Source organism: Pinus tabuliformis, chromosome 5_1 (genome assembly GCF_031772625.1).
Source record: "Pinus tabuliformis cultivar Carrire ecotype Pingquan chromosome 5_1, CPIR1, whole genome shotgun sequence".
Classification (NCBI taxonomy): domain Eukaryota; kingdom Viridiplantae; phylum Streptophyta; class Pinopsida; order Pinales; family Pinaceae; genus Pinus; species Pinus tabuliformis.
In genome coordinates, this window is record NC_142305.1 from 638,906,785 (window position 1) to 638,929,557 (window position 22,773).

General features: G+C 38.7%; 1 protein-coding gene across 2 annotated transcripts in view; it reads right to left on the minus strand.

Annotated features, from left to right (window-relative positions):
* Positions 1-22,773, minus strand: part of LOC149166593 (magnesium transporter MRS2-3-like) — a 245,658-nt gene that overhangs the window by 194,401 nt on the left and 28,484 nt on the right. Inside the window, exon 2 of one of the 2 annotated variants that reach the window (XM_089432701.1) lies at positions 19,805-20,044. In XM_089432701.1, the coding sequence (XP_089288827.1) occupies positions 19,805-20,044 (240 nt within the window). Of the gene's footprint in view, positions 1-19,804; positions 20,087-22,773 lie in introns of both variants that reach the window. The other variant, XM_089432700.1, reaches the window with a different exon arrangement.

Consider the following 22,773-nt stretch of genomic DNA (forward strand, 5'->3'; position numbering starts at 1 on the left):
TATGTGGTGTCAGGAACCGGGATCATGCAACCAAAATCAGGATTTCATATGTAGTGGCACTCCTAAAGCTAGTAGCCAATAAACGAGATCCCACGGGACTAGGATACAAGGTTAACCATCAAGTTGGACAAAGGGGACAAGAGTACAAACCAAGCCCATTCTTTCCATTGAATCCCCCTACTAATCCATGCCCAAAAGTGTCCATGATAAGTAAACAAAAATACCCAAATACATAATGAAAGCCATACCTTCGGGATTGGAAGACCCACCTTCAAACAAACGATCATGACAAATGAGCGAGGGTACATAATGGTTGGCTCGGGTGGCAGAGATGGTGGCAAATCGAGCTATCTGGTGGTTGCAAGGGATTGTTGGCTGTCGGCTGAGGACCATCTAAGAGAAAAAATTCCCCTTATGGATATCACCCACAGGTGGTGGGTAACAAGCCCAACTGAGAAAAATTACAAATTACAATGCTTTGGATCTGGTCCAACAAATCAAGTGCTAGATTGGTCCTCGATCTCCTTGGTTGATCTGGATCTCCAAGCTTCCCTTCTACACTTCCTCGAACCCAACACACTAAATATCACACTCTTCACTGAGATGCCTTTGTCAACCTTGGGTTGTTGTATGGTGTATCATCTTCCTCTCCTTAGCCTTGCTTTTATAATTTTACATTGAGCTAAATTCCCAACCCTAATCTCCAAAGTGATTGACAGTCTAGATTAGATCTCGCCTCACAAAAGCAACCTGCTCACACTAGAGAAAGTATCCTAAGGAGATTTTTGGGCTATTTTTGCACACCTAGACACTTAGGCCTGCTTAGGCCTATGCAAAAGTAGCTACAAACATCAACAACATTTCCCCATATCTAGATCCATACTTTTCAAAAAATCCAATAAATCTACATATGTTTCCATGCAAGTTACCTCTACCAATTTTGTTTATATGTTGATGAAAGAAACCTTACTTGGCTATCAGGAGTGCATGTATTCATGAGCACCATCCTCCCTTGGGCACAATCATGATTTTACCACCAACCAATATTGGAGAGGCCCATGTTCACAAGTAGACCAACAACAAGGCAAGATAATGAATATAAATCTTGCAATTCTACATCCAAGAACACTTGTGAAGTATACAGTGTGCTCTTATAAAAACAATCATATAGGATGTTACTAAAACTACAAAAGAAAGAGAGAGAGAATCAATCACATAAGAAGACACATCATGAAGGAAATAAACCAATGTTCCACCAAGACTTTGGCACTAGGAGATGCATAATGGAGGACTTGTGGGAGTACCCTCAAATTTTAGGGAAATTTGGGGGGGACAGAGGGTGTCCAAGAATATATATATATATATATATATATATATATATATATATATAATTGAATTAAATAATGGAATACACTTATCCATACTCATCATTCATACTAATGCATATATCATTCATCCATACACCATGAGATTCAATAATGAAATACATTGATCCATATTCATCTTTCTAGAATCTACACTGATTTAAAAACTAAATTCATCATTCATCAATTTAGATTGTAAATTTATTTAAAAATTAAACACATCATTCATCATTTTAGAATCTAATTAGTACTAAGCAAAATAGACTATAGTAAATAGTGAAGTTTGGAGACTAGAATGGTAAATTGATATAACTAAAACTCAAAAATAGTAAATAGTGACCAATCAAAGAATAAGTCTAATGTCATAAATATACAGAGTGAAGACACGAAAATTAAAAATGGACAATGAGCATAGAAGGAGCATTGTAGGGGAGGAGGGGCAATAGTTAACTGGTAAGTCAAATAGCATTATGGTAAGCCAAGTAGAGGTAAGCTTGATAAGTCAAATGAGTTAGGGATCGCAAATTAGTTAAGGTTATGATATTTATTATGTATTTTTCTTAGATTTAATAACTTTTTTTTGAAAGGTTTTTTTTTTGGGCATGTGCCCCATCGAAAGGGGTGATTTTGGGCTTGGTGCTCTTGACTAAATGTTAGTTCCAGACCCTCATACTTGATAGAATCCAATGGAAATATTGCAATCCCCCCAATCCTAAAATCTTGAAAACTATTTAAGTCTGTAGAATTTTAGATGGGATATGAAATTCTATTTTCTCCATATGAAGTCCAATGAGGTTGGAACCACTCTCGAACATCATGAGTCATTTCATGATAATGTTAATTCAATGTTACCATTAATTACATAGCATTAGTATGTTCTGAACATAAATTATGTGAAAATAAATAATAAATAATAATCATAATAATATAAATATAAATATAATAATAAGTAATAAGTAAATTAACTGGTGGTTAGTTAGTTAATAATGAAAAGGCATGTCTTAGAGACATGTCTGTTCGTTAGAGGGTACTTACCTGGCTATATACAAGACCCTCATTCTCAACTGTACTCATCCTATATTCATTATTTTATACAATATACAATTTACAATTAATATCCTACGATGGATGTCTTTGTCTACGAAGTATTTTAAATATTTCCGCTGCGTATACGACTTTTGGTCATTACATTGGTATCAGAGCCACATCTGATCCGACCTTTGGCCTTCAACTCATCGTCAATTTTGTTGTCGTCAATCAAGCATTCGCTACGAAAAAGGAGGTTCCCCATTCTACCAGTCGCTACTAGGCCTTTGGCCATTTGATAAAGAAAAAAAACAAACAAACAAAACAAAACAAAACAAAAAATAAAGAATAATATATATATATATATTAGAAAAAAAACAAATATATGTTAAAATTGGCAACCAGGGCAAAACTTCATGTGGGTCATCTTATTCATGGCTAATAATATTTTTATTAGATTCCTCTCGTCGAGAGGTGTAGGATTGATATAAAGATCATCCAATTCCGATAAGTATTCATGGAGATATGAATTTATTTTGATTATGGAATTATTATCAAGCCGACCTACAACTCATGTAGGCTCAGAAGCCCAACAGTCGCATATATTCACCCACCAACGTTGTGTATAAATATAAGAGGACTTTTCCTCATTTGGACTCATCTCATCACATCTCTCTCTCTCTACTGCGCATATATGAGTCTCTTCTCTACTGCGCTGAAATGGGTCTCTCTCTCTCACACATGTGAAGCCGGAAGCTGTTGAATTTGAAGCTACAACTGCAGAAGTAAAGATTGACTTGCGTGGCCTAGAAGATCTCCTCTTTGGAACTGCGTTGTAGGTTCATCTGAACCTCCTTTGAAAGCCGCAACTTTTGGTGGTGGAATGAAGTCAATCCGACGAACGGTTTGTAAGATATCGACTGCCTTAGTTTGAAGCCGGAAACTGCTGAAACTAAAGCTGCAACTGCAGAAGTAAAGATTGACTTGTGTGGCCTAGAAGATCTCCTCTTTGGAACTGCGTTGTAGGTTCATCTGAACCTCCTTTGAAAGCCGCAACTTTTGGTGGTGGAATGAAGTCAATCCGACGAACGGTTTGCAAGATATCGACTGCCCTAGTTTGAAGCCGGAAACTGCTGAAACTGAAGTTGCAACTGCAGAAGTAAAGATTGACTTGTGTGGCCTAGAAGATCTCCTCATCTGAACTGCGTTGTAGGTTCATCTGAACCTCCTCTGGAAGCCGAAACTTTTGGTGGTGGAATGAAGTCAATCCGACTGTCGATTTGTGAGATATGGTCTGCCCTAGTTTGATAATGAAGCCGCTAATGCTGATGCTACTGATCTAGGGTTTGCTACTGCTGATATGAATCAGATTTATTGTACTATTTCTCTCTGCTGAATTATTGAAGATAAAAGAAGATTTGATCAAAGGGTTTCCCCACACATTGTGGGGTTTGTCCCTGGCTAGCCGCCACATCTTGTGTCTCTTGTCTTGGCTTGTTTTAGGTCGATCATTTAATGTTCTATCTGCACTTTACTTTATGTACATGTGATTGCTAATCGATGGAATATAATAAGAAAAAGAAGTAAACTATTATAAGCATAGAACATACCATAACTTAACATGGTATCAGAGCCGAGGTGAAGACAAAGCCCGAGCAAGAGCAAGAGCAATCATTGAAGAGAAGATTGGCAAGGCTATCCTAAAAGAACTATGGGGTCCTCAACACTCTTTCCTGCCGAAGACAAGCTCCGTGAGAAAGCTGACTATCACGGATGGAAGATGTCTATCGATCTAACCCTTGAAGATCAAGGAGTGTTGGACCATGTAAGAGGCAATATTGTTGAGCCTTCATCAAATGCATCTGCTGCTGCCTGGAACAAATGGAAAAATGGAGAAATCAAAACAAAAAAGATCATCAGGGACTCTATCGACAAGCACTTGGTGGCCTACATCTCTGATCTAGACACCTCCAAGGAAATCTACGACAGACTGGTGAGTTTATTTAAAGTTAATGATGCAAATCAAGTTTTGCTTCTTAGAAATAAGTTGAGGGAAATCAAGAAGGGTAAAGATGAAAGTATGCAAGCATACTTCTTAAGAATCACCGAGATGAAGAACAATCTCCTATCTATTGGGGAAACCATTACTGACAGAGAAATGGCACTCACAACTCTCGGAGGATTACCATCTGAATGGTATGTGTTCAGGACTACTCTTCTGAACAATAATGTAATTCCTAGTTTCGAGGAATTAATGGCTAGATGCATTCAAGAACAAACAAGGGTAGAAGAGCAGGAAATGCCCTTGCCTAAAGGTCCTCCTGCTGTTTTTTCTTCTCATGCAAAGAAAAGAAATAATTTCGGGACTAAATCAAAAGGAAAGGCTGGACCTAAGGCTAGAAGAAAATGACGATGTTACATTTGCGATAAAGCAAGTCACTATGTATGAGGTCATGAGCATCATGGTAAATGAGATCATGGACATAAAGGGCAACATGAGATCATGGACATATAGGATAGCATGATGATGATGCACACTAGTTTGAGCAGCATTATGATGGATAAAATCATGGACATGGGCAGCATGATGATAATCATGATTAGAGAAGCATGGTACAGTATGCAGTGGTGCAACTCGAAATCCCTTTGATGGCAATCAAAGGAATGACAAATTCAACAGCAAAGGTAAGAGGAGAGCTAGGAATCAAGGAAGAGGACAAGCATTCAAGAAGGCTAGAAATTCCAGGATGTATGAAATGCACCTAACCTCAAAAAGAACCTAGTGTCCATCTCGGCAACGGAAGACAAAGGCTACAAGGTAACCTTCAGCGATGGCAAGGTACGTATATGGAAAAATAATGTTAAATATGGCTTTACACTTGGGTTTAGTTTTGATTCATTATATCAGGTCGATGGAAGTCTACTAGGTGTCATGTCTTATGACACATCTCTTCAGTCCGAACTTTGGCATCGGAGGTTTACCCACCTTCATTACAAAGCTCTACCCGATGTAAGACAGATGGTAACAGGGATGTCCAAATTCCAAGTAGAGAAAGAAGGTGTATGTCCGGGATGTGCCAAAGGAAAGCTCAAAAGGGGACCATTCCCCTCAAGCCAAAGCAAGACCTCCGATATATTACAATTGGTTTACTCAGGCATACCTGAGGTTGGCATTAAGAGGGAGACTACTACACCACATACTCCTGAGCAGAATGGTGTGGTGGGAAGGAAGAACCACACGATGATGGAAGCTGTCCAGGCCATGCTACATGATCAAAGACTTCCAAAGTTTCTATGGGCTGAAACTACAATCACTGCCGTATATGTACAAAATCGATGCCCTCATCAAGCATTGGGTTCCTAAACTCCTGAAGAAATGTTCACCACTGGTCAAAGGGAAGTCGTGATTAGTCATGATGTCACCTTTGACAAAGATATGGCTCTCAGCAAGGTGGACAATCTGCTGACTTTGAGTAGCTCTCAAGAAGCCGACACCAGGGAACCGAAAGAAAAGGATGATGAATCAATGCCTGATGTAGAAGAACCCATGGATCCGATTGATCCTCATCCACATGGGCCTTCCTCTTCTAGGAAGAGGCCTTCATGGCTTAGGGGGATACTTGATGATGTTGAAGGACATGCTGCACCCTGAGGAACCTTCCATCAAAGTAAGAAACTTAACAGGTATCAGGGATACCTGACCATCATGAGCACGATCATACAAAATGAACCTTCATCATTCTCAGATGTCATCAAGCATTAACTATGGAAGGATGCTATGACCATAGAATATGAGTCTATTATGGAGAATGATGTCTCGGAAGTAGTTCCCAGACCCTGGACAAAACAATTGTTACTTCAAAATGGCTTTACAAGATAAAGCATGCAGCAAATGGAAGTATGGAAAAGTATAAGGTTCATTTTGTTGCTCGTGGTTTATCCCAGAAGGGAGGTATAGACTATGATATTTGCACCTGTTGCCAGATATACGACCATCCGCTTGATCATAGCCCTTGTGGCTTCACAAGGATGGAACCTACATCAGATGGATGTTAAGACCGCGTTCTTGCATGGTTCTATCAAAGAAGAGGTCTATGTGGAGCAACTTGAAGGATTTGAGATTTATGATTGAAAATCTCATGTATGCAGGTTGAAGAAGGCTCTCTATGGGCTGAAGCAAGCATCCCGAGCATGGTATGAGAGGATCGATAGCTACTTGATGAAGCTGGGATTCACTAGGAGTGACGCTGATCCTAACCTTTACTTTAAGGTTGAAGATGACAAGCCTCTCATACTGGTGTTGTATGTGGATGACCTCTTTCTAACAGGTGCAAACCCTCTCATTCACAAATGTAAGAGGGAGATGGCTTCTGAATTTGAAATGAAGGACCAAGGACTTGAAGTGTGGCAAAAGCCAAGGGAAATTTTCCTATCTCAAGGAAAAAATGTGGTAAATATATTGGAAAGATTCGGTATGATGGACTGCAAGCCTGTGACTACCTCGAGGATCTTAACTTTTAGAAGTTATATGGTAGTGATGCCGGACCAGACTTGGGAAATGCCTCTGAATTTCAAAAACTCATTCGCATTGATGTTCTTGGTGAACCTCCGTCCGAACATATGTTTTGCAGTTAGCATTGTTTGAGCTCATATTTGGTTGAGCCTCACTGGATTGATGCCATGAATCTTCTGAGATGTCTTCAGGACACAATCTCTCATGGATTAAGATACACTGCTGGAGTTGTGAGACTACTTGGATATACTGATGTTGATTGGGTAGGCAGTGTGGTGGACCGTAAGAGCACTTCCGGGTACTATTTCACCTTGGGATCTGCTTCGATATCCTGGATGAGCAGGAAGCAGAAGTTGGTGGCTTTGAGCACTGCCAAAGCAGGATATATTGTTACTAGCATAACCTCGTGTGAGGAAGTCTGGTTGCGAAAGCTCTTCAGTGAGCTGTTTGGATTTACATTGGATACCACTGTGATTCTCTGTAACAACCAGAGGTGGGATTCGATTATTGAGGAATCCCATATTCGTCAATTGCTCCAGCAGATAGACATCATCTGGAATATGGTAAGACGATGAGCAAGGAAGCTCCATCACATTAAGATGATGTACAGGTTGATACACCTTGTCAAAGCCCCGAGGAAAGATCTAATCTGTGATTTTCCCAAACGACTTGGAGTCGGCAAGAAACCTTTGTACAAGGGTCCTGCATGTTGCATACATTGAGCTCTGGGAGCTCTGAGGGCTTGCGGTTCCTACTGAAGCAACATATGACCATAGGGTGACTCACCCTCCCCTGGTGGTGCACACTAGAACAAGATGATTCGCTCTCTTGTGGGACAAGATGATTCGCTCTCTTGTGGAACAAGATGATTCGCTCTCCTGTGTAGCAGGATGATTAGTTCTCCTGTGAGGCCCGGATTGATGTGTTCTCCATGGCAGCCTGGATTGATGTGTTCTCCACGGCGATTGTAGCAGGATTGATGTGTTCTCTCCTGTGAGGCCTGGATTGATGTGTTCTCCATGGCAATTGTAGCAGGATTGATGTGTTCTCCTGTGAGGATAGGATTGATTAGTTCTCCTGTTGAGGCATCCTACCCATGCAGTCTGGGACTCATGGGAAGTACCTCTCATCTGATCAATGAGCAGGGAAATGAAGTTAGGGACCATAGTAGTACCGATGGACGCATCGTTGTAACTACCGTACTCCCCACGCTAGGATGACCTCCATTGATCTGGGATCAATGATACTGGTCTGGGACTAGTGGTAGGAGTTGTACCATACTATGACGCTGACTTCGCGTCGGTTGAGACTGGTCTGGGATCAGTGGTACATACTCTGAGACTGACTTTGAGTCAGTGGAGGATGATATTGGTCTGGGACCATTGGAGTTGTACTCACTATGACGCTAACTTTGGGTTGGTTGAGACTGGTCTGGGACCAGTGGTACATACTCTAAGACTGACTTTGAGTCAGTATGATACATCCTCGATCATTTCTTCTTCTTCATAATTCGAACAAAAGCAGAGTAGAACAGAACAATGCAAGAGCAGAGCAGAACAGAACAAAAAAGTACAGATCAGTGCAGGGCAGAACAAGACAAAGCAGAACAGGCAAAATAGAGCAAAGCAGGGCAAGGGTCAGGCTGTACAAGGCAGTGCATTTGATGGATGAATAGTAATGACCGATAGACGGATTGCAGATGAAGTTCTCCATGGTTGAGAGGGAGTGTTAAAATTGGCAACCAGGGCAAAACTTCATGTGGGTCATCTTATTCATGGCTAATAATATTTTTATTAGATTCCTCTCGTCGAGAGGTGTAGGATTGATATAAAGATCATCCAATTCCGATAAGTATTCATGGAGATATGAATTTATTTTGATTATGGAATTATTATCAAGCCAACCTACAACTCATGTAGGCTCAGAAGCCCAACAGTCGCATCTATTCACCCACCAACGTTGCGTATAAATATAAGAGGACTTTTCCTCATTTGGACTCATCTCATCACATCTCTCTCTCTCTCTACTGCGCAGATATGAGTCTCTTCTCTACTGCGCTGAAATGGGTCTCTCTCTCTCACACATGTCAAGCCGGAAGCTGTTGAATTTGAAGCTGCAATTGCAGAAGTAAAGATTGACTTGCGTGGCCTAGAAGTTCTCCTCTTTGGAACTGCGCTGTAGGTTCATCTGAACCTCCTTTGAAAGCCGCAACTTTTGGTGGTGGAATGAAGTCAATCCGACGAACGGTTTGCAAGATATCGACTGCCCTAGTTTGAAGCCGGAAACTGCTGAAACTGAAGCTGCAACTGCAGAAGTAAAGATTGACTTGCGTGGCCTAGAAAATCTCCTCTTTGGAACTGCGCTGTAGGTTCATCTGAACCTCCTTTGAAAGCCGCAACTTTTGGTGGTGGAATGAAGTCAATCCGACGAACGGTTTGCAAGATATCGACTGCCCTAGTTTGAAGCCGGAAACTGCTGAAACTGAAGCTGCAATTGCAGAAGTAAAGATTGACTTGCGTGGCCTAGAAGATCTCCTCATCTGAACTGCGTTGTAGGTTTATCTGAACCTCCTCTGGAAGCCGAAACTTTTGGTGGTGGAATGAAGTCAATCCGACTGTCGGTTTGTAAGATATGGTCTGCCCTAGTTTGATAACGAAGCCGCTAATGCTGATGCTACTGATCTAGGGTTTGCTACTGCTGATATGAATCAGATTTATTGTACTATTTCTCTCTGCTGAATTATTGAAGATAAAAGAAGATTTGATCAAAGGGTTTCCCCACACATTGTGGGGTTTGTCCCTGGCTAGCCGCCACATCTTGTGTCTCTTGTCTTGGTTTGTTTTCTGTTGATCGTTTAATGTTCTATCTGCACTTTACTTTATGTACATGTGATTGCTAATCGGTGGAATATAATAAGAAAAAGAAGTAAACTGTTATAAGCATAGAACATACCATAACTTAACAATAGTCCGCTATAAATTTTGAAGGAGAACCTATGTTGCAGGAAACGTGGGGCAGAAGGGTGTTTCCGTACGGAAACGGGTACGAAACGCTGAAACGCGTTTGGTACAGCCCTGAAACGCGTTTCAGGCCATACTGCCATGTTTCACGAAACTGAAATGTGGCCAGTACGACCTGAAACGTGTTTCAGGGCCGTACGACCCACGTTTCAGCATTTACTTGTGTTTTTTTTTTTTTCTAATCTATTCTTACGTTAGCCTAGTGACTTCTAGGTGCTTCCAGATGCCTGTCTAAAGTTATAAAAGTGAACTTTTGCCCTAGTGTTGATATGCAGTTCATGGTAATGTTAAATTCTTAAAGTAAAAGTGATATTCTCCTTTATTTTTCATTTTTCATCATTTTACTTAAATTTTTAACATTACCATGAAATGACTCGGGATGTTTGAGAGTGGTTTCGCCCTCATTGGATTTCATATGGAGAAAGTAGAATTTTAGATCTCACTCAAAATCCAGCAGACTTATCTGTTTTTCAGGATTTCAGGATTGGGGGGATTGCAATGTTTCCATTGGATTTTAACATGTACTAGTGTATGGAACCTGTATTTAATCAAGAGAACCAAGCCCTCTATGCAGGGGAGACTCCCAATAATCAAGAGAATGAAGGGTACTAGGGTATGAAACTTGTATTTAATCAAGAGCATTAAGGTCGTTCGACTATGTAGGAGGAGACTCCCAATCAAGCACGAGACAAGAAACTGATTTTGGATATTTCTATTTTCATTATGTGATTATTCATGAGTAAATGTGATGCAAATTTAGATACTTATAGTTTATGCATTGACAATTGACAGTTTTATCATAATGTAATAAATTAGAATGTATCATATATGCTTTATGATTGCACATATTTCTTAAATGTCCTAATATATATATATATATATATATATATATATATATATATATATATATATTCGCGTTTCCCCGTTTCCAAAATTTGGGGAGGTCGCATTTCGTATCGCTTCCCGTTTCAAAAACTCGTACCCGTTTCCCCGTTTCATGCAACCTTGAGGAGAACATTCATATATATAAAAAAGGTTGTACATTATTGATAGAAAGTGCATGATAAAGTCAAAAGGGAATCTTTCCAAATATCTTTAAAACTATACGTAAGAGGAAGAGTAGATAATATTATCTTGATTCTTCATTAAGTGGTTTACAAGCTCATGGTATTAGCAACCCATGGTAATTGTCCATGGTATTTTCAAGGTAAAAGAAGAACTAAAGGAATAAATCTCTTTATGTGAATGGTAAGTTTTACTTTTACGTGGAGAAAATTAACCGAGTCAAAGGAACATAAGTGGACATATATTTTATATTATACCCCAAAGAGATGAATAACCACGTTTCACTAGGGTTGTAACTTTTCAAAAATAAAAAGAAAATATTATAAATAAAAGATATATAAAGAGAAGTTTTATATTATAAAGGGGTATTTTAAAGAAAAGCTCAAGTCATAAAATTATTGAAAATATATATAAGTACAAAGCAGGTATTATTATAGAAGGTTACTTAAAAGATCCATATATTAAAGTATATAAAGGGTTAAATCTAGAACTATAAAGAGACATAAGCATAACAAGTTATAACAATACTTTTTAAAAGCATTATAATAAATATAAGGTGCAATTTATTTAAATAGTGGAGTTGTATTAACTTATTTTAAAGTGGGAAAAAAATATATAATTGAGGAAAATAAAAGTTAAAAGAATTTATAAAGGTGTTCAAGTTTATCAAATAAAAGGGCACTTATTTTAAAGAAGAAGTCCATTTTTGAAGAAAAAACGAATGGAGCCTAATTCTAAAATGATGAAGGAAGGACGATTTTCCTATAAAGGTGTTTTAATCACACATCACAAGTTAATTACATTAAGAGGGACTATCCAAGGGAAAAAAGTTAATATCGCTATTAGTACAAGCAACGACGAAAATTACATAAATATTAATCTGGCGAATCGATTGTTAATTTCAGATGCCAATGTAGGCGAAACAACAAATCTTTTTGGAAAAAAAAAATATGAAATTAATGATTTACAAATAATAGTAGATCATTATGAGTGCATATCCCAATTTTGTGTTGTAAAAATGTATGACATGGAGGTTGACATAATTCTTGGTCAACCTTGGTTTAGAGAATTGGGTGCGTTCATGTTAAACATAGAGAAAAAAATGTTGATGTTTTCTTATAAGGGAAGGATGATCACATTTCGAGACATGACAATGAAGTCAAAATCGATAATGTCCTCGTCAGAAAACTTTAAAGATGTTACGAAATTAATACCTCAAAGGAATCAAAACTCAATATCAGAGAAGCAAAAAGAGCTTGAGGAGGCCATATCCAATAAAAACGACGAAAATTCTTGTTTAAAAGATCATATCCAGAAACTACTTGCACAAGTCAAAAAGTGTAAAATTAAGAAGCAAAAGTTAGAACAAGAAAAAGAAAGTTTTAACGAGAAGCTCAACGAAAGTTTATCAGAGAAGGAAGAGGAAAATTTACACTTAAAGAACCTTAATAAAAAATTATTAGAACAAATTAAAAAATTAAAAGATCAAGAGAAGGATAATAGCGACAAGATCAATGATTCAGAAAAAGAAGAACTTTTACGTCTAAAAAAACATAACCAAAATCTTCTTAACCAGATTAAAAAACTTAAGACTGATAAGAAATCATTGAAGAATAGATACGAAGAACTTATCGCAAAGGAAGCATCAAAATCTCCAGATGTAGTAGCCCAAGCTGAAGAAACAAACATCGATCCCACTAATCTCACAGTTCAGGCAAATCCAAATCCTACTGAAGTAAAGACGTACTCAGAGGTTGCAGTTCAAATGATGGACACCCCAAATGAGGATTCAGTAGTCAAGTCAACAACAACAATGCCTGAAAGAAATCAGGAAAATGCCATAAAAACGTTTAAGGAAGTTCAAACAAGAAAAATTCCTTATCTACATCCGAATCACAACAGTAGACATCTTAATCAATCTACAAATCTATATCACGCAGAACATAAACAAACTTATGTTCCAAAGAATATTAAAGTGATCTCAATCCGGTCATACGATAACTATTCACCACACATCTCCAAGGATCAAAAGATTCCCTAGAAGATTAATCTAAGATGGTCCGATCCATTTTCAGTACGACAATTATGTCTATCGCTTAGAACATCATATCATCTTGTATCAACAAAGATAAAAGCTCATAAACAAGAAGATATTCCGAACGACAGAAGAGATCCGATCCTTCATCAATAAGCTTTGAGGACAAAGCTTACTGAAGGAGAGGGCAATGTTATGAACATAAATTAGGGAAAAAAGATAATAATAGATAATAAATAATAATCATAATAATATAAATATAATAATAAATAATAAGTAAATTAACTAATGGTTAGTTAGTTAATAATGAGAAGGCATGTCTTAGAGACATGCATGTTCGTGAATGGGTACTTACCTGGCTATATATACAAGACCCTCATTCTCAATTGTACTCATCATACATTCATTATTTTGTACAATATACAATTTACAATTACTATCCTACAATGGATGTCTTTGTCTACGAAGTATTTTAAATATTTTCGCTACGTATACGACTTTTGGTCGTTACATAGTAGGGCCCTAGGGTTGAATATTAAGCTTCCTCGTGTTAATTTGGCAGCTCAATGACAAGTTCTAACCATGGGATGAGATTTCTCTTTTCGAGAGGACCAACTTTGACTATTGATGCGCGCAATTTGGATAAGGGAAAGCGTTTTTTTGAATTATAAACCCACATGTGCATATTTGATAAGGTGCGCCCTAAAGCAAATTGAACACCCTTGGAAGGCTATAAATACAAGTGACCTCAGCCTCATTTGGACATCATCATGAGACATTCTTCTATTCTCTTTCTTGGTTTTGGCTCGCACAAGTCTAAAGCATGTTCACAGAGAATTGGTTCGCACAAAGGAGAAATTACAGGGTCTGAAACAAGCGTGTGTTTCTAGGGTTTTGGGCCTCAATGGCAAGCTTGGCAAAGGAAAATTTTGACCATAGACGCTGGCTTGCAAACTCAACGGAGCGACTGAAAGCTCTCAATCGCTCACGCACATCTTCCTCTCTGCGACTGGAACCTAAACTTGCATTTTTCAGTTGACCGAAGTATTCGCTTGTTGACCACAGTGTTCAGCAATTGACCGCAGACAGTCACAATTGATTATAGGCCTTTGAATCAGGGTATTGAGTATTAGCATTGTTGGGCTCTTCTCATGGATGGTGTTTAGTTGATTTTGTTGGATAGATTTATGATTAAAGATATGGATCATTGTACTCTCTTTTGTTGAATCATTCAATGACAATCTAATAAGAAGACGAATTCGAAAGGGTTTTGCCCTGGTCTCCGACCAATCCTAGTGTCTCTATGTGTGAATGTTTTTCTTCTATTGTTCATTTATGTTCTGCTGCATAGATGATGATATTGTTCTTTCTACATAGTTGCATATGTTCAATAATGGTGTAAATCTGAATAATGTAATGATGTTATGGGGTGAATTTAATATGGAAACAATGAAATGCAATTATCAAAGCAAAGAACAATATAGCCCTAAGAAAAATTAACACCTCGCTCATAAAGTATTGTTTTCAAGCAAAATTAAGGGAGGGCGCCCAGCCCTTTCTGAGGGGCGATGCACAAAAGCACCCTTTTTGGGGAGTTGTGTCCCCCAAACTACGCAAACACCCCCTACGTCTCCCCAAAAGGGGGACATGGGGAAACAATTCCCCAAATGACCCTCTGTCCCAAGTGCATAGGGTGCGAGGAGTGTGTGCACCCAACCCTAGGGGACGCATCCCCATGGAATGTTAGTTTTTATAGCATCGGATGTGTTCTAGCCACGAAATTTGGTGGAGAGGCTAGAATAATGAGATTTCCAAAACTCAGAAATCGTTTCTAGAAATTATACCTAGAGATGACTTAATTAGATTATTAAGCAATTTTTTAATGTTCCCTACGTCTAAAATTAGAGAATATGGTTAATTAATCATAATTAATTAAGTCAAGGTGAGAATAATCTAGAAACTCACACGGATCAACTCCAAGATGATCATAGCCTTTGGTTAAGATTTAATCTTGGTCCTTGGTGCTCCAATAGAAGAAGTCGATGGTCACTTGGAGAAAACACACCAGCAGTTCGATTTCCTTGGCAGATCGATTTCCAGAGAGCAGCAGCAGTTATCGGAGAGCCAGAAATCGAAGCAGAGACAGTGAGGTGCAGAGACAATGATCCAGAGGAGGTTTTCCAGATCCAAAGAGGAAGCAGCAAGGAGACAGAGTTATTCCCAGTGAGGCAGAGCAGAGAATTGCGCAGTTGCTTCAGAAGAGCAACTCGATTTGGCTGGAGGAAAAAATGATTTGAGTTCCAGAGGCCAGACAGAGGTTCCAGAGTGCCGGAGAAGCGATTTCCTCAACAGAGACAGGAAAAACAACTTCATTAAAGGCAATTTTGGGCCAGACGTCATAGGGCTAGCGTAAGCACTGCACAACGACCAGCGTGAGGGTTCCAGGAGGACGAGTTTCTAAAGGGAAGTTGTGTCGGGGTTGCTTGTGGAAGAAGGGTAATTCCCTTAAATAATTTTGGCCAAATTTTCGTGTTGTTTGGATTGCCAATTGGGCATCCATAGATTGTACCCAGAATTTCACCATTGCATAATAATAAAACCCTCAATTGTTGCATCGGTTTTCTCGCATTGGGTTTTTCGAGAACAATTGTCCAAAAATAACGATGTCATTTTTATATGTGTGTGTGCTAGTATTTTCTCAGTTGCCAGTGCTATTATTTCCATAGTATTTTATTTGTGAAGGTTGCAGTGTGATTTATTCGATATATGTCGTGGCAAATAAATTGTTAAATTAACAATTAGAAGAATAATTTTTAGTTGCTGCAATAGGATTTCATATTTGAAATTTTCACATGGTATCAGAGCATAAGTGATCAGCCGAGAAGCTCATAAGCAGGGAAAGGAATTCCGTTGTTCAGAGGGAGCAGCAAATCGAAATTCCTAGAGAGACTACGTAGAGCCCAAGACAAGCAAATAGAATTGCTTAGGAAGTTCGATTTTTAGTTGCAAGGGTTGCAGAAAATTCGAGTTGCCCAAATTAGTGATTCCAGCAGTCAGAGGGAGTAGCAGCAGCTCAAATTTTCACTGAGCATATTCCTTGGTTGGACAGAGGGTTTTGCAGCAGTTTGCAGTTGCAGAATCCGCGTCAGGTGGAAGAGAAAAGCACACACAGCAAAGGGAAAATTTCTCTTAGGGAACTTTGAGTCTCAGAAGTTTGATTTTTTCTAAGCAAATCAGCCGTAGCAGCTAGCAAATCTGCGCATTCCAAGGGAGAATGCGAGTAGCAAAGTTATAGCCGAGCAGAGGGAAAGAGGGAGTTTTCGACAAATTAGAGATGGCCACCACATGGCTTAAAGATCAAGATAGGTTGGATGGAGCCTCCAACTAGGTCATTTGAAAGGCTAGGATGTCCTTCCTTCTAAATGAATATGGCTTGAAAGCCTACACAAATAAGGTGGTGGCAGTTCCTCAGGATGTGGATCAATTGAAAGAATATAGGAAGGAAATGGCAAAGGCGAAGCGGTTGATCTTGGATGAAGTCTAGGACCATATAGTCTCACATATAGTGGCCAAGGGAACAACCAAAGAGATGTGGGATGCTTTATCCACACTATATCAGGGAACTTCCTAACAGAGGAAGATGTTCCTAGAGGAAAAGTTGAGATGCATTTGGATGCAGAAAGGGAAAGGCATAGATTCCTTCCTCGCTCGGATACAGGAGGCCCGAGACCAGCTTGGAGTTGTTGGAGCAGCACCTCAAACATTAGAGCTAGTGTGATTAGCTCTAAACAGTGTCTCGGAGGATTGGCAAGTATTCGTCCAAAGTATATTGCGCAGAGATACTTTGCCACAGTGGGACAAGGTGTGGGTTGATTTGTAGAAAGAGGAGTTGAGGCGAGCTCTGGTCAAGAGCTCCATTAGTGGTAGCAGTGGCAGCGTATCGAAGGTGGTGTAGGAGGAGAATGTGGCCCTCACATCAAGGAGTCCCAGTCAGGGACAGGGGAAGCAGAGAAGGAAGAAGAAGGACATGTCGAAATTCAAGTGCTTCAAGTGTGGTGAGCTCGATCACTACAGCACGCAGTGTCCTCTCAGGAAGAGGTACAAGTCAGAGAAGCAGGATCAGAAGGCAGCGTCGGCAAAGATCGACAAACTTTCCTCTAGGTTGGAGGAAGACTTCGCGATGATGGCAGCCATACCTCCAAGAGTGAGGTGGAGCGACTTGGAGTTGTAGCCCCAGAGAGCTACAGAGATTGCGCAATGTCCATGAGGAGTCTGCCTCATGGATCATTACCTGGCTACGAGGGCCCATAGTGTTTAGTAACAGGATGGATCAGTGGCAGTTGATGCAGTCAATGCCAGAGTGACAGTTGCAGACTAGTAGCAGTCAGAAGCTAAAGAGCGAGTGCAGTGTTAACAGCAGAAAAGGTGGCTCAGTGCATACTTGATAGCAACACAGATACTTCAGTGGACAATACAGTAGTTAGTAGCAGTGAAGACTCGGGAGACAGATGCATCATACTGAACACAGTTGATTTAGTATTTTGGGTGCTTCTCAATTGCAGTTGTTGCAGTTGCAACAGCAACAGATGAGAGGGAGTTGCAGTACAAATGCAAAGTTGGCAGCAATACAACAGGGTCAACAGCAGCACACAGATGTAGCATCAGAGTTGCGCAATGGTTGGTGGGCAGTGTAGCCAAACATCAGCAACATAACAGGAGGTGATACAGAGACAGGGTGTTGTGGCAGGATGTGCAACACTAAAGAGAACACAGTCCTTGCTAAAAGGGAGTGTTAGTTTCTACAGCATCGGATGTGTTCTAGCCACGAAATTTGGTGGAGAGACTAGAATAAATAACATCTCCAAAACCCAGAAATCGTTTCTAGAAATTCCACCTAGAGATGACTTAATTAGATTATTAACCAATTTTTTAATATTTCCTAAATCTAAACTTAGGGAATATGGTTAATTAATCATAATTAATTAAGTCAAGGTGAGAATAATCTAGAAACTCACACGAATTGACTCCAAGATGGTCCTAGCCATTGATTAAGATTTAATATTGGTCATTGGTGCTCCAACAGAGGATTCGATGGGCACTTGGAGAAAACACACCAGCAGTTCGATTTCCTTAGCATATCGATTTCCAGAGAGCAGCAGCAATTGTCGAAGAGCCAGAAATCGAAGCAGAGACAATAAGGAGCAAAGACAGTGATCCAGAAGAATTTTTCCAGATCCGGAGAGGCAATAGTAGCAAGGAGGCGAGTTATTTCCAATGAGGCAAGGCAAAGGACTGCGCAGTTGCTTCAGAAGAGCAACTTGATTTGGCTGGAGGAAAAATAGTTTTCAGTTCCAGAAGCCGGACAAAGGTTCCAGAGTGTCGGAGAAGCAATTTGCTCGGCAGAGACAAGTAGAACGACTTCATCAGAGGCAGTTTCAGGCCAAACTTCATAGGACCAGCGTGAGGGTTCCAAGAGGACGAGTTTCTAAAGGGAAGTCGTGTCGGGGTTGCTAGTGGAAGAAGGGTAATTCACTTAAATAATTTTGGCCAGATTTTCTTGCTATTTGGATTGCCAGTTGGGCATCCATAGATTGTACTCAGATTTCATTGTTGCATAATAATAAAACCCTCAACTGCTGCACCGGTTTTCCTGCATTGGGTTTTTTCGGGAACAATTGTCCAAAAATAATGGTGTCATTATTATGTGTGTGTGTGTGTGCTAGTATTTTCTCAGTTTCGAGCGCTATTATTTCCACAATATTTTATTTGTGAAGGCTGCAGTGTGATTTATTCGATATTTGTCGTAGCAAATAAATTGTTAAATTAATTAACAATTAGAAGAATAATTTCCAATTGCTGCAATAGGATTTCAGATTTGAATTTTCACATGGAACACTGAAATAAACACATCAATTTAATAATTGGGACCACAAATGCATGCTTAGCCCAAGGGATTGGGATTACTTGTACAAAGGGAAGCCCAGTGAAAATCTAAGCACTACTTGATGCAAGAGTGGCTGTTGTAATCCCTGCACTTTCTTCACTAAGTGTCCAAAAAGCGTGCTTATCCCCAAGGGATTAGGATTACTTGTACAAAAGGAGGCCCTGTGAAAATTTAAGAAAGTACAGCTTCATACAAGGGTGATTGTTGTAATGTAAACCCTGCTCATTCTTCACTAACCATCCAAAATCCTAATCCTACATTACAAACTCACATACTGTAAAAGGATGTCTACCTGCCCATTCATCCACAAGTAATAACTAGACATCCGTGTCATATACTCAAGCAGAAACTTGGGACCAAAACAAGAATAAACTTAAGGATTGTAAACACAGGACAAATATGCACAAGGCCATAAATACTCACTCATCAATTCATTGGTGTTCAAATTAGTTTGATCTTTGGAAGGCTCCTTTTAGAAGATTTCTGTGACAATGAATCATTTTAAGCAATCACTCTCTGAATCCATCTATACTTGCAATATAAATATTAGATTACTAGGTACCCTCTCTCACTATTATTATATATTTCTAGTTATATTCTGCCTCTTAGCAAGTGCTTCAAGTTATTACAAAACCACAGCCTAGATAATCTCAGACACATTTAGCCTAAATCTGTCTCGATACATGTTCCAAATAAAAAATGGAATCAGCATAAAATAGAGGCAATCCACAGTTCAGTAACATAAACTACAATTGAGCTGCCATGAAATTGAAGACTTCAATAATATGATTCATAAAGCCATCTTACTATACATGGGAAAAAAGAAAGTAAACACACCTCAGATTCTAAGCAGCTACATGCAGCTTCAAGGCAAGCTTCCAATGCTCTAAATTCAAATGGCAGAACTTTTGGACCATTTTCATAGGCATTTGTATCTGGCTTTGAACCATCTATCCATGTATCATGTTTCTCTAGAAAGACATTTTCATGTAAATTTTTAAGCTGTTGAAGTTCTCCCTCGTTCACAGAACTTGATAAAGTTGGCATCATGCCAGATGGAGTTGTTCTTACAATATCCTTATTGCCAACATCTGGATCAGTATCACTATTTTGATCTTCCTTTAAGCAGAAAAATGAATCCAGTCAAATAGTTTTACAAATATAGGATAGAAAAGATAACTGGTAAAATGGAAAAAACATTAGATTCTTTAACTATTGAATGCAATTTTTAAGATGCAAACAAATAAATTTCATCATAGTTAATCCGAATAACAAGATGATTTCTTTGAGACAAAACTCCAAAAATGGTCTGAACATTTTTATGGCATGAAATGCTGCAAAATGTATAGATTTTCCTATAGCAGTGGAGACTTAATTCAAATGGAGTTAATGAACAAGTTATATTTGTACCAAATTTACTAGAAATGTATACAAAAACAGCACAACAAATATTTTCATGGAGCCTAGCAGAACGGGTATTTTGATAATTAGTTTGAGTGACCGAACCTTCACAACCAAAGAAACAGAATGTACAATTCAGAGGCATTTTCGCTTTCATTCTCCTTCTCACAACGCATCAGCAGTAGTGTAAAGCCAAAATGTTCAGATACCAGTTGTAATGTTCCTAATTATCAGTAATAGCACAATCGATATTGATTGTGCCAAGTATATAGCACAGCTCCAAAGTATAATGATGACGATGAGTTGCACAGCAACTCAAAAGAAATAGGAGAATATTTTGCAACAACCCCAATACATAGAAATGACTAATATAATCCCCTATGTATACTAATTGCATTTCTCACGTAGACCCCATTCCTGGCCAACATATTTTCTACTTATACAAGTGGTCTCTTACATTGACTAGAGGAATCACACCACTCAACTACTACATACTTTTGAAAAGTTGTCAATACCTAACGCTCTACAAAACTGTGATTTTCCATTACAAAATAGGCATCAAACACCAATCATTTTTTCTCGACACAATGGTCCTGTTTGAAATTTGCAAAAGTCAAGCCAAAGTATTTATATGATTTAACTACTTGTGGAGTTTACATTTATTGAAAGACATTGTGATATTCTAGCTTTAAATCTTTAATTATAATAATTTCTTGTTTAATTCATAATATTAATTGCCTCAAAAATATTGTATGATTGCAAGTTGTTCTTCAGGCATTTGATATGCCACATCAGCAAGGAAATATGCTTTTTTTAGCGTAGATTAAAAGTATATTGATACTTAAAATCATACAAAATTAATTAAAAAATATGTCATTAGAGTGATGTTGGCTAGATGTATGTCAAATTGTAGCTACAGTGTGGGTGTTGGAAATAGCAAATTCTTTGTTAGATCTTTGCTGTGGCACATCAACAAGACTATATGTAATTTTTTTCCCTTTTCTTCTCCCATTTTTTTCTCTTTTTTCCCTATTTTTTTCACAGGGAGTAGGGGTGGGTAAAAGGATTTTGATATTAACCATGATACAATTCTTACATCAATTGCCACTCGCAAACTAAAGACTTCACAAATGAACAAGATAATGCTGCCTTGTTGCATTGTATCCTTGACAATCACATTTTTTTCTCGCTGAGTATCAAGTAACTTTTGAAAATAGAAATTAGCTCAAATCATTGCAAGTGCCCACCATGAATGTGCAAATAGCCCAATGGTAGAGCAACTCATCATCTCAGGGCATGTCCTAGGTTCAATTCCTGGAGTGATAAGTTTTCAACATTGTATTATCATCAAAAAGCACATGGGTGGTTGGTGCAGATGGTTGGTAAAGAGTGGATAATCCTATTCCCCCCACCAAGGTTCAAATCCCCCCAAATGACATCTCTCTTGCAACATTCCAATACCTGAAATGGCATTACTATTCCAACTATGGAAATAACCAAAACAAATAATAGAAATAAAGAGCTAAAATCAAGGAAAGGAATGGGAGCACCTACACACCCAAAGGTAGATCGTACCTACAAATTCAAGTAATGGAGGAAGACATACCCAATAAACTTTAATGAACAAGTTGATTGTTTAAAGTAAAATGCTATTAGATAGAAACAAGAGGGGCCAAACCCCTACATATACCATTAGTGAGGCAAAAATCTTAGCTTAAAGCTTAAATCACTAATAAGAGTCATTATGCCCTTTTATATAAAAGTGGTTGTTCTACAAATACTAGTTTACAAATCATAAGCATACACACAAAATAGCTCGTATACATAAAGTTGAATACTTCATAATGATAGTAGTCAAGTACACAACATACCCCCCCCCCCCAATGAAATAAGCTTCTTTTTCTATTACAAGATATGTTATATGGTGTGTCCGAGAACCAATTCATGACACTTTGTGTTAGAAAAACAAAAATTCAAAATGATTTTCTTATGTTGATAATTACTTGTGATATTCTTATGTTCTTATTAACTTTCTTATGTTCTTCTTTTATCTTTGTTTCATCAAGCAATTACCAAAAGAAAAATATGAAGACCAGGGACACCAGATGTAGGCGGACAGCCAGGGCTAAAACCCCTACCAATAGACCTTCCTACTCCACCAAGCCAGCCTTCCAATATGATATAGTAGTCTCTTCTTATCCAGCAGCCTCAACCCAACACAATCCAGCAATTCGACTTCCCAGTTGCAGAATTTCGACCCCCAGTAGCAAAATTTCGACACCCTTGCAGCAGCTGCACAACTTCACGCATGTGGGAAAAAGGAAGAGAATCTTGACTTTTGTGCTTGTGAGAGTCCTCCTTCTCCTTCGCTATCCTTCTTCTCCTGTTCCTTGAAATTCGCACAT